General features: G+C 32.3%; 1 protein-coding gene across 12 annotated transcripts; it reads left to right on the top strand.

Moving 5' to 3' along the window:
- The first annotated feature begins 5,568 nt into the window (after positions 1-5,568).
- LOC111304837 (putative F-box protein At3g61730) lies at positions 5,569-12,422 on the top strand. Of its 12 annotated transcripts, none has more exons than XM_089750788.1 (12): positions 5,569-5,847; positions 5,990-6,384; positions 6,467-6,776; positions 7,359-7,721; positions 7,851-8,752; positions 9,693-9,892; positions 9,969-10,013; positions 10,202-10,378; positions 10,491-10,538; positions 11,049-11,219; positions 11,976-12,083; positions 12,285-12,416. In XM_089750788.1, exons 5-12 carry the CDS (start codon positions 8,595-8,597, stop codon positions 12,368-12,370), a joined length of 993 nt encoding a protein of 330 aa, XP_089606914.1. In that variant the 5' UTR covers positions 5,569-5,847; positions 5,990-6,384; positions 6,467-6,776; positions 7,359-7,721; positions 7,851-8,594; the 3' UTR covers positions 12,371-12,416. The 12 variants fall into 12 exon arrangements, with proteins under 12 accessions (XP_089606914.1, XP_089606919.1, XP_089606918.1 ...); XM_089750793.1 differs by having other exon boundaries at positions 5,569-6,384; positions 6,467-6,555; positions 6,675-6,776; positions 7,627-7,721; XM_089750792.1 differs by having other exon boundaries at positions 5,569-6,384; positions 6,467-6,555; positions 6,675-6,776.
- The last annotated feature ends 839 nt before the right edge of the window (positions 12,423-13,261 follow it).

Here is a 13,261-nt window from a genome sequence, read left to right as displayed (position 1 = left end):
AATGCTTTTACATAAATTATGTACTTTCTTGCTTATGAAAGTCTAGGCGACGTAATTAGGAGTAATAGCTAATTAGTAGCTCATAGAATTATTAGCTTTGGTCCTTTTCTTTCATAATGTCTACGAAGGCCAATAATTGTATTAAATTAGTGCTACTAATATATTATAATTTCAAATTTCTTAACTCGAAAATATATTAAAAAAAAGAAAGGGAAAACTCCTATTAACATAGATGAATGAACACGTGAAAAAAAATAGTGTAATCCCATTTTTTATTTAAAATTAATATAATATTCAAAGTTAATGTGATGACTTGTATTCAAATTAAAAAAAAAAAAATTGTAAAAATCGTTTATACCTACGTGTTATAGCGTGTGTCTTGTGTGGATAACGGTACTCTCTGAAAATGATATTTGCGAATATTGTTACGCAACAAATTGGGTTGTAAAAGCATATATTAATTAGCATGATTATTTGGGAAAAAACAACATATATAATTTTTGGTTCGTAATTTAAAAGCGATAAATTATATAGTATACATACTACAAGTGATGCATTTCTCAATAATATATATGAGATTGAATATATCCGTTTAAGAAAGAAGGCAAGCATTACATGTGACAATGGTTAAAGGGAAAATTATTGAAAGGCCTACATCTTTGGTAATAGTAACTTTTGGATGAAAATACAAGTATCTTAACTGCTAGTCCTGCCGAGTTTGCTAAAACTAACACAAAGATAATCAATGCTTTAAAAAATGTATTGATTCTAGCTAGCATACAAAGAGATTTAACTTATTCTAGGTTTTTCTTTTACTCACATAATAAATATCAAGAAGAAAAGCGAAGGTGAACTACAAAGAAAGTAGAGTGATTTGATCGTTACAATGCTTGCATTTTTATCAATATTGATCATATAGATATTAATTTGTTGTGGAAAAAGATTACTAAATAAAATAATGAACTGACCTTCCCATCCCCGTCGCTATCAAAGCAATAAATCATATAAGATAACTCCTTATTTAATTTAAAATTAATTAATAATAAATAAAATTATTTAACTTAAATTTAATATTTTTTATTATATATAAATTGAATTATCATATGAATTACACATAAATAAAATTAGTACGATACTAATTTAATAAAATTATAAAACAAAAAAAAAGACATAATAAAATATAAAATTATGATATTATGTTAAACATTTAATTTAAATATAAAATTTTAATAAATACAAAATAAAACCATTTAGTAATGGCAAAGAAAAACAAATGTGAATAAGAAGAAATTTAATGCTACTTGTTAAGAGGCAAATAGACAAAAACTTCCTTTATAGATCTCTAGTTGCGAGAATTTCTGCTCCATTTTTTTTCTTAGTTTTCCTCCAATTAAATCTTCACATAAATTTTTAATAATTTATGTTTCAAAATATTTTAAAAAATATTTTTATTGAAATTAGAGAGGAAAAATTTTAAAGTCCTCAAAAAAAAAACAAAAAAAAAAAGTAAATAAGACTCTCATATCTGTGCATATAACGAAAGGGGCGAACCAAAAAAAAAAAAAAAAATCAGGTCAAGGTACAACGAACATTATTCGCCCAATTTACAAATTGTGTAGTACTAGTAGTGTTTTTTAATGTGTGTACAATTGGACACAAAAAGTAGTTTGATTAGAGACAATGCTAGGGTTAGAATAGTAGTAATTACTCTAGTATTAAATTGGGGAATTTGTTGCTATTCATTCGGTTTCAATTAAATTATCACATTTTTATTTTTAATTATTTTTAACTTTGATCCTTTATTATTATATATGTCGTTGATAAAAATAGAAAAGAAATATTTTTAAATTTTTAAATGAGATAATTTTAAATATATATTTTATGAAATTTAATTAATTAAAATATTTAAAATAAGAATGAAACAAAATTTTAAAAAAATTTAACAATTTAATTATAACAGAATATTAAACATGGCTGCAGCCCATTGAAAGGACAGAACTGAAAGAATGGTTCATGGCTAACAAAGTGCAATTTCTACGTCACTGCTAACATGATCAGGAAAAGAGCAATGTTTTATTTAGTTCTTAACAAGAAAAAGTGCATAAATTTTGTTTCACTTTCCATGCACGAAATTTGATCATAGCATTAGCAAATATAATAATTTTGAACTCCACTAAAGATGGACAGAGCCGACATCGTATTAGTTTTTCATTTGCTTTTTTTATATGGATTATTCATCACATATATTTATAAATTGAGATATATTAATGTAATTCTTATATTTGTTATTTTTTTATCAAAATTAAATTTATAATTCATTTAAATAAAAATAATATTTTTAAATTTAATAATTTTGATTTTAAAATAAAAAAATCATAAGTCACGCTACTATAAGTAGATTCCAACTCTATGTATTTGACTTTTATTAAAGGTTGCTTTAAGGAAGAATGGTGAAATCCAGTTAGCCCCACTTAGGTTGAGTTGGAAACAGGTTATTGACCAAAAAGTTTGATTTCATTGCAATTGCAATCTCAATGTTAAACGGGTGAAAATTTTTAAAAAAATTTAATTTTGCTAACTAAACGTGCTTTTGCAGTTCAAAAGCATTATTTAGATAAAATTATTTTTTATCTCTATAACTTTAAATTTTTATTATTTTACATATATTTTTGGATAATTTAATGCACTAATAATATTTTTTTACAATAATATTATAAATAATTAAAAAATTTAAATTATATTTTTAACCATATTTTTAAATATATATTTTCCAATTTGAGAATTTTTTAAACTGTAATAATAATGTTAAACTAAACTAAAAAAAATTTTTTTGAACAATCTTCTTAACTCTTCTTGGAATAGGAAATATCAAATTTTAATACTGAAAAATGCTGCAAAGAGGAATGGGTTCTTCTGTCACTAATGGAGAAAAAAATTGCTATAATCTTTTATGCAGGTCACATGCTAGAACATAACATCGATTAACATGTAATGGCCATTGGTATAGGCACTTAATTAAACCGAGTGGGGCCGCATTAGGTTGAGCTAAAATTTTGTTTATGCTTGAAAAGATATTCGGTTTTGAAAAAATTATAAAGTTCTTTTTCGACATTTGTCAACGAAAATTGCCGTTGGTTAGTGTTCTTTAAGTGTCTTTCACTGTTAAATGTTTAATTTGACCAAATTTTTTAATGAATGCGGAGACAGGATTGGCCAAAACTGGCCAATGAAGTCTTTGTATTTGTTTTCCAGGAGAACCAATGAAAGAGTCCCAAATGCCAAGTTAACAGGAGAGTTCTGAACGCCAAATAATGGGAGTGGCATTGCCTGACATCCATCCTGATCGGGACCAAACGCACTCAATTTTTATCGTGGGGTACTTCTACAAAAGTGATTCTCCTTTTACATTATAGCATACATTGCACGATTTGACTCCCCTGTTCACTTGTCGGATATTGCCTGGTTCATTTCAAAGTTATATATGGTCTATTTCATAATTTGACTGGGAAACACCGAGGATTGCAGTCATCACGGTGTCAAAGCTTGGAAATGGAATTCCCACCTTCAATAACCCGTTTTAATATCCATTCAAAGCACCAGTTGGTTTAATTATTCCCCACTCTAACAAATCCAGATACTAAAACTTGACAGGATTTCACAGAAGTCAAGGCAAGGTGAATCTCATAAAAAGCTTAAAGCTCTTGCACAAATCAGAAGTTTGTGAAAACAAAACTACTAAAACAACTTGCATAAAATGAAAATAATTTATATTTAATGTATTGTATATAAAGTTTATAAACTATTAGGGAATCATATAATTATATATTATTTATAAATTTTTATATATTTATTTAAAATACTTGTAAAATTTTATATTTAATTATTAATAAAATAATATCATTTGATTAATCTTCAATACATTAAATATAAACTCAAAAGAAAAATAGAATACAGAGCATCCAAAACTTCTAATTAAGTTGACCTTTCACCAGTTTTCCTATAGCTCAAAAAGTTTTCTCAAAGAGAACAAATGAACGAATACTATAAGAAAAAGGATCAACATGGAGATTTGATCAACGCAGGAAGTATGAAAGCAGCTGACAAGACATTCTAAAATTTTTAGAAGTGTAGGTTAACATTCAATACGAGAATGCAGCCCACGCATTTTTTCTTTTCAGAAATTTATTCAAATTTTGATTAAAAATAAGTTTAAATTTCATCAAAATTTTATTAGTTAAAAAATTATTTGATAATTAAATTTATTTAAAGATAAATATTTTTAATAAATAAAAAAATTTTATAATTACAAAACGGAGCTTTATAAATATAAATTAAACATTAAATTTAAAATTATGAAAGATAAATCTATAAAGATACGAAAGAAAGTTCATTTAAAAAAATATTGGTTTGCATGAAATAAAAAATATTTCATAAGTTATATATTAGAGAATATAAAAATTAAAATTATTTTAGAAAATCGAAATTAATGTTTGTTTATGAGATTTTATATTTTTTTTATAAATTTACGTTTATAATTAACTTTTTTTTTTATCTGTGAATATAGATAATTGAATTAAATTATGTTAAATATTATTTTTTATGTGTAATTTATTTTGTAATGATTTTATTGTGAAATTTGTTTTTGTTAAAAAATCTCAACAAATGATCCAACATTTTCTTCCAACCAATTGCAGTCAGTTTTATGGATTTTAAGCCGAGAGCAATCGCTGTGGGAAAGGTTGCGAAAGTCACACTGCTATAACTTTAACAAGGACGAAGGCCCTCTCTCTTTCCCCTGATGCCATCACTACCAACACAATCTTCTTGCTCAAACATTTTACTATCAGCCAGCCGAAGCATCGAAAAAAAAAAGGAAACAATTTTTGCCTCCAGATAAGCAAAATCTGAATAAGGTCTTAAAATGGTTTATAACCAACCTAAAATTGCGTGGTTTTGTTTTTGTGCCAGTGGCGTACGTCACGCTGTCGTTTTAATACGTAATCATTATCCTGTTCCTTGCCTTTGGAAGGAAAAAAGCTCAACCCAGGGTTGGATTTTTTTATAGAACTTTTTTCTACCGCATTCTTGGATTTTGGATTTAACCCACGGATTCACCTCCGAGACCTCTTTCTTTTAACTCTTCGCAATAAAGAAGATCCACCAGACACCGGGGCGCGAAAAAAGAAAAAAAATCAAAAATCGTTTTAAAATTATAGTATATGATTTAGATTAGATTAATTTTTTATTTAATTTAAATATTAAATATATATTATGTTTGGATAACATTTTAGATCATAAAAAATAAAAAAAATTAAATCAGATCAAATCATATATATTTTAAAATTTTATAAAATAAAAATAATAATTTTATATCAAAATTTATTAAAATATATTAAAAATTATATATTACAATAATATATAAAAATTAATAAATCGAATCAAATCGAATAATTTTATTAAATTTAAATAAAATAAATATTTAATTAAATTTAAATCAAAATTTAAAATTTTGAATATTATATAACATTTATAAAATTCAAATTAAACTTGATCGGAAATGAACTATTATCTATGCTAGCACCAACTATACTTTAAATCGGAAAGGCCAGAGCCAGAGGCGCCAAAGTCTGCACGACGTGCCACGGAGTTAACCCCAAAAACTTCCCAACTCAAAACCCATTAGATAAACAATCGCAACTGCCACTGGCCACTTCCCCACACCTTTCAAGTTTCGTTTCGTGCTTCACACGAATCCAAATTGTCTTCCTCTCCAATCTCCCTATTTTTGGAGCCAAAACACGTCATCATATGTGCCAACCCGCCATACGGTTTTCGTCCTTAAACTAGGTCACCAGCACAAACCTATGCCTTTGTCTATATCAATTTCACATCAACACTAATTACCCTCCGCCAACTCTTTTTTTCTCTATTTCCATTTTTTCTTCGTTGTCTTTTGCTAAAATTAAATCTTGAAGTTTGAATTTTGTAGAACCTTGGAAGATATACAAAGCTGGAAGAAACTGCGAAATTTATAGTCTTTCTCTCTCTCTCTCTCTCTCTCTCTCTCTCTCTCTCTTTTCCTTAATGTATCGATCGGGAGTTTTTTAGGGTTTTAATCGAGATTCTGGTAGTCGTGGTTTTCAATTTCTCAACCACCGACACGAATTTGGGGCAACCGATTGCGTTGAACCAGTGGGGGCCTTTGTTTCGATGTGAAATTAGGGTTTTGGTTGACTTGCGTAGACAGATAGGGGAGATGGTAATCGAACGGACGTGGAATCTTGAAATGCCGAGCATGAAACGCTGCAAGATGGAAGAATCGAGCTACGACGACTCCGAAGAAAAAAAATTCTGCGATTATGACGTGAATCCCAAGAGTTACAGGTAAGCTATGGTTCTTGATTATGTCCCTTGGTTATTCCTTAGTTTGATATGGTTTTCTAATTCAATCTAAATGTGACTTTAGGGAGCTTAGAATCACAGTGTTTTTTTGGTAAATCTGGTATTCATGGATGGGGCCTGTTTGCACATTGGAACATTCAGGGAGGAGAATTGGTACTGTCTGTACTGCTATCTCCGTTTCTGTCCATTTCTTAAAACATCTACATACATTCGGTTTGAAGTTTCATTTTCCTCAGGACGACCATTGTTATGTTTTGAGTGTTGATTGCCAGCATGTGTGTCTCCATGACGTTGAGTATCGTGGCGAGCAGGTTAGGCGCGGTGTTGCATATCTTAGGGAGGCACGGTATCTTTCTGAAGGAAAAGATTCCTATGTAAGTTTCTTTTAATCCCTCAATTTGATTTATGGCTGTGCTGCATCTGGTATTCAAACGGTTTAGATTTGACTATCTCAATGGTCTAGATTTTTTAGTTGGTAGAGGTAGAATTCAACATACCAAAGAATCATCATGAAGTGCTATGGTTCTACACATGATTTTGTGGTGGCTTATACTATAGAAGTTCCACTTAGACTGTTGAATTGATAAGTGCATGCCAATATTTTCTTGGTTTCATGACCTTTCAAGGTTTGACAATGCTGAAGTACCCAATTGACTAAGTAGTTTGTCTTAGCAGTTAATATGGAAAAGATCCTTGACTTTTTGAACAACTTGATATGTTTACTTAGATTGGGTAAATGGCTGGAATTCCTGAAAAAAATTCCATGCAAATGGTTTCTCCCAACCGTAAGATAAATTTCCCTATCATCTGTTTGATTATGTGTAATATAAAGCATTTACAAAATGGCTAAAGTTTCTCCATTTGCTGTACTAACTTGACACATGATGGAGTCTTAATGACTCCTTGATTGTCTGTAATAATTAATCATGCTTGATAGACCCTTGCTTTTTGGATAGGTCCACTTTTTATTGTTGCTGCTGCTGCTGCTGCCTGCTATGTAATGCAGCTTTTGAAAATCAGTGAGGATGTAGTGATCGATGCCACCCTCAAGGGGAATATTGCATGCATAACCAATCATTCAGTATGGCATTGTAATTGGGCCCCCTTCCCTACTAATATAAACTGAAGGGAAGGATGTCCCTATGATTACTTAAGTAGCGTCAGTGTTACTTGTGTAGCATTATGAATGCTCTTTGTAGGCTGAAAATATTATCCCTCTTGCAGTGCATGCCTAATTGCTATGCAAGGATCATTGGTGATGAGGAGAGTCGGATAGTTCATGTTGCTGAGACCAATGTGTCTGCTGGCGATGAGCGAACGTAAGATTTGTGGATTCCTCCTCTCACTATTTCTGTCTCTGTATATTAAAGCTAGCCTGCATTCACTTATTGATACTTTAATTACAATTTGGATGATATAATATGGCATTTGTATGATTTGTCTGACAGGTATGATTATTTGTTTGATCCTGATGGGCACAATTAACTTAAAGTTCCTTGCCCTTGTAAAGCTCCCAACTGTCAGAAAATATATGAATTAAGGTGTATCGTCCCGTTTATATCTTGACGAAGCATTAAAGAACTACTAAGAGATGGGGACCTCTCCCCTTCGAGATAGTATTTGATAAAATCAGAATCTGAAGCAAATTAGGAATCTCAGTTTTTGTCACCAGTGAGCTTGTAATTATTTCCCTTTTTACACCCCCCCCCCCCCACAACCAATTTAAAAATTTTTTTTTTTATAATATGTAAATTTACCAGCTCTTTGGCTGGTGGCTTTTACAGTAGTATAGTATTGTTGCACTTGCACCTCACCCCATCTTGTCTCACATGTTTATTATTGTTGGCTGAAAGTAAATCGAAGATCATAACATTTTACAAAAGTAATTCTTCTTGACTGGAACAAGTAATTATTACCTATGAGCATTTATTTAAATAATTGATGCATTTTTTTTTTACTTATAAAGAATTACGATCGAATTTCTTTATTTTTCAATATATATGTAAATGAATTGTTTATATAAAACTTAGGTAAGCCTTAATCATTCAAGCCCAGGCAATTGGATACGGAACAGAGTAGGCCAGAAATATTTGAAAGAGGTCCAATAGCAGGATCCATTACTTTAGCCCAACCAAGCATTCTGATCCGTTATGTTTTGAATTTTCATTTTCTTTTTCGAATAATTTTTTAATATGAGGATTTGGCGCGTCGCCTATATGTACCTGGAGTCTTCTCATATTCACAAAGAAAACGCAGAAGAGAGAGACAGAATGAGGAACCGATTGAAGAGAACGAAGAGAATTTGCAGTTGTACCTCTCCTCATTGCATTGATCGCTGTACCTTCAGTTGGTAATCTCTATCTCTCTTATCGCTGTACCTTCAGTAGGTAATCTCTATCTCTCTTTGACGATTGGCAGCTTGATGATTTTGAGATTTTGAGCTGCTTCAATTAATTTTAACCTAAATTCAGTTGAATTTAATTTTAATATAACTATGAAAATTGAATCTGAAGAAACGAGTGATCAAAAGGATTTGAACTGCTTGAGTTTTAGCTGATTCAGCTAAAACAACTTCACGATGAAGCTTTTTTCTTTTATCACAGTTCTTCTCATTATTCGTACCTCGAAGGTTCGCGCTCATCATGCATCAATGAGCTGTTTCAAATAAAGAAAATCAAAGAAAAAATATAGCATTTCTGTTGTTCTCTCTCTCTCTCTCTCTATTTTTCCCCCTAAAAAAAGGTCTCCATGAACCATTGATCTAGAAGTTTAAACGATTCTCTGCTCTTCAGATACGATTCGGTTCCAAACTCTGTTTGTTCTAGAAGTTGTGGCATTGAAATGCATTTTTCTCCTCGAATGGTAGCTGAGAAATGGCAGAATCTGAGATATTCACGGCCTTTTGAGATGCTTCGTAATCTTCAAATTTCATAATGTTTAAGGTTTCTTTTTCTTTTTTTTTTATAAAGTAGAAGGTTCAGTTTCTATTATTCTGTTAAATTTTCTCAGTTACCAAACAAATTCTTGGTATTAACTTCGTTTCAGTTAATTCTTTTACTCATTTGTTCGAACAAAGTTTAAATATTGAAACATTTCTAGTTTGAACTGATTAATGTTTGCTCAAAACAGAACGCAACAACTCTTAATTTTCGAAAAAGTGATCGGTCCAAGTTAAGTTCATATGTTGTATTAGTTATTTTTTTTTCTCTTCTCAGTAACCAAACAGTAATTTATCGTTAAATTCCTGTCATATGGTTAAACTAATCTATATTTTTCATATACTCAATAAGGTACGAGCGGGATCTATGGACATACATAGCCAGGTTTTTGGATGGAAGATCGTTGGTGATGCTGGGAGCAACGAGTAAATGGTTTAACAACGTTATCATGCAAGAATGTATATGGAAGTTCGCATGCTTGCGTGATCTTCAGGTTCCCGATCCTGGCCAAGTGGCATTCAGTTGGTCCAAGCTCTATGCTTCGACTTTTGGTAAAATCAAATCCCTTTAGATATCTTACAAGTGTACATTAACTTTTTGAAGTTTAAATTCCAATGGTTTTTGCAGATGGGAGTCACTCTTACATGTTCCGCCAGCAGAAGAAACATATTGGTTAGTTCTCTTTACCAACCCATTGGTTTGTTAATAGTTAGAAGTTTCAAGTTTAGCACCATTAACTGTAGAATTTGTTGGATGCATATGATTATTAATCTATATTGAGATTATGATATGAGCTGCTGGTCTTAGCATAAGGACAATTTGGTATTGACTGTAGTTTGTTTTTCCTGGGGAGTAATCAGACTGGATGCGCATTGGAGCGTTTTCATTCGATTCAGATGTAGCATTTCTGAGTGAAAGGCTGAGTCCACCTGTGAAAATCCCAAAACAAGAAATTATAGATGAAATGTTGCAGTCGTGCGGGGCATGCCTGCTAAGGAAAGTCAAGACAGGAATCTGGATTGCTGGTACTGTTAAAAGTGGGACGAAATGACTCTTGGCATTTTTCTTTTGTAATATGGAATGTGCTCTTGTGTAAGTTGTGGTCAAAACTCCAACTAATTTGTACTTTAACATGGTTGAAATTTGCAGATTTACAGCTTGTTCGGTGCCCGGTGTGTGACCAAGAAAAATGTGAAGGTGAGCAATGAAAATGACTTGCTGCCGACAAAAGTGCAGAGTGTGAGATTTTGTTCCTCTTATTTGGTAGATAAGATCCTTGATAGTAGACTATGAACGTGCAAGTTAAGGCATAGAAATCTATGAAATTCCACTTGCATTCATCTCTGTTGTCTCATTTTCTGCTGATCTCGGTTCTGTTCTCAACTACTTTCTGCTGGGATCATAGTTGCGAACTTAACAAAAGGCAGGCTAATTTATCGACAGAAAGGGCATCCTTGTATTTGGCAGGACCATGCTTGACACTGGATGACGTAAAGAAAAAAGAAGCTAAGAGGATCATGCATGCATCATATATTTCCTGTTTAAACCTAGATTACTGGTTTGATTTGTGATGCCAAATTTATGTTGAGTAATCTGCAGTGCATAACTTTAGGCTCTAACCTGGACCACACACATAAAAACTGCGCTTACCTTTTTCATAAAAGGAAGCAACAGACCTGAAGAAAGAACATTTGATTGTTTATGTAGGAACAATGCAGATGTTAGATGCAAGGCACATTGAGCTGTTCCTGAGCCAGGGGTACCAGGACGGAAGTTGGGACTATGAGCTTATTGGATCTCATGAAATCAAAAAGAGAGTACGGCGAGCTTATGGGGCCATCTTTGACTTCAAGTACCTCACAAGCAAAACAACAGCGGGTAAAACCTGATTCTCCACCTGAATTTACTCCTTTGTCATTCTCTTCTTGTCAAGAATGCATTTACATTAACTAGCCGCCTAGCCTTGTAAGCTAGATAGAATCAAGCAACAACTGTTGAGATGAAAATGCTTTTGTGGATGCTTGATCCGTGCTTGATCAATCCAGAAAAGTTTATTTACCAAGCTTTGCTTAGTGAATTAGGTAAAAGGATTAAGATATGAAATCCCTTTGCACCACCAAGCTGACATATGCGCTACAAGCCTCCAACAGACTGCTAAGAATTAAATCGACAATTGGTAACTGGGACTGGGGGAGCTTTTGGTAATTTCAGTTTTCATTAACCTTTCAAACAATGACTATCCTTCAGCATTTTTATAATTTCCGTTTTTGTTAATGCTAAAGGATAGTCCTCTTTTTGCTGGTTGCATAATTAAACCTTGAATAATACTCTTAACCAAAAAAATACTTCAGCTATCCTTTTAAAATGGTCAGAGCAGCTCTTAATTTAATTGGGCTGATTTAGAATACTAACATATTTTCTTGAGATCACCGAGCCGTCAAATGTCAAACAGTACTAGAAGAAAGTGATTATTACCTAAATGAAGCTCTGTATCGAGCTAAGTAAGCATGAGAAAACCTTTATTTTTTTATCCTAAATAGGAGGGAGTGAAGCTCCTCTGAATAAGTGAGATTGGTTTACTCCTATTGAAAAAGATGCTGGAGGATCTGATTTAGTTTACCAATAAACTGGCAGGGGTCTTCAATTGTAAGTCATGGATAGGAAAAGCCAATGACTTTCAACCAAAAGCTATAATTGCTCTTCATGCAGTTGCAGTCAACACTAATTTACAAGAAAATCAAGGTAACAAGTTCACAATATACAAATGTAGTGAAAATAGAAGGAAATTTGCAAATTACATAAACCGATGGTCTATACCTGGCTTAGATTAGAATTATTCATTGCTGATTTCAACTATGAATAACATGATTGATTACAGAAGATGTCTTTTCCTATTGATTAATGTGTTATGATTTGCTCAGCTTTCTTTCTTTTTCTAAGTAGCAGGAATTCTAATAAAGTACCATATCATGAGAGCTGGAGCTGAAGGGGAAGTTGTTTCAATTAGAATCTCTCAGCAGCTGCTTTGACACTGCTTGACACGACGTCGCAGAAGTTCTGTTTCTCTCCCCAAGGCCGTTGTGACTCCTTTCGAGATTTTCTCATCATTCAAATTGATTTGTTCTTACTTCTAACCGTTCCCATAGAATAGGAAAAAATAACTCAAAACATAAGATTTGCTTTGATTGGACTTCCTCCACGTAGCCTTGCTTTTCTGCCCAGTATCAAAACATGACATGCCACATATTAGGAGAAACATATGCCTGTAAAAATGCAAAACATTGTCAGAAATGGGCATAAAGTTGTATGAATGGATGAATGGCACAGCGCGCTAGGTTTTTTATTTCCCTTTTGGGCACCAGAGTAAGAACCAGAGAAACAACATTACAAAAAGGAAATAAAAAAAGTGAGTAATACAGAAACCAGAGGAACCGGAAACAAAGGATCTAGGGCCACTCCAAGCAGGAAACACGCTTGCCGCCAGCAGCGCTATAGTTTTCCCCTTTCCAGTTTACTACTGATGTAGATGGGACCTAGCAATCACCCTAATCGGTTTGGGCAATATTAGTAATTAGATTAACTTTGCAATTTAGCCAATGTTAAGAAAGGGAACTGGGAAAGTTTCCATAGATCATCTCAGAACGAAAATTCTATATTTGTTTCCTCTAGGTTATGGGATGAGATCATTTCCCTTTGGAACAAGCATGTTTTAAAAAATGATGCAACAAGCATATGGCAGTACTTTCCATGTTTAGTCATTAGGGTTTCTCCCTTTCTGAATTGGGATGCAATAGAAAACAAGTAGAGCTAAAACATTTGCATGTGGTGTTTCGATTGCTGTGTCTGTAGTCTATAGTCTATAGAATTCCTAGTAATTTCTGAGACCATAAACAGACGGCCTTAGGTGATGTCAAATTGGA

This window comes from Durio zibethinus, chromosome 21 (genome assembly GCF_047325235.1).
Source record: "Durio zibethinus cultivar Kanyao isolate XHJ-2024 chromosome 21, ASM4732523v1, whole genome shotgun sequence".
NCBI lineage: Eukaryota > Viridiplantae > Streptophyta > Magnoliopsida > Malvales > Malvaceae > Durio > Durio zibethinus.
This window is presented reverse-complemented; position numbering and strand designations above follow the sequence as displayed.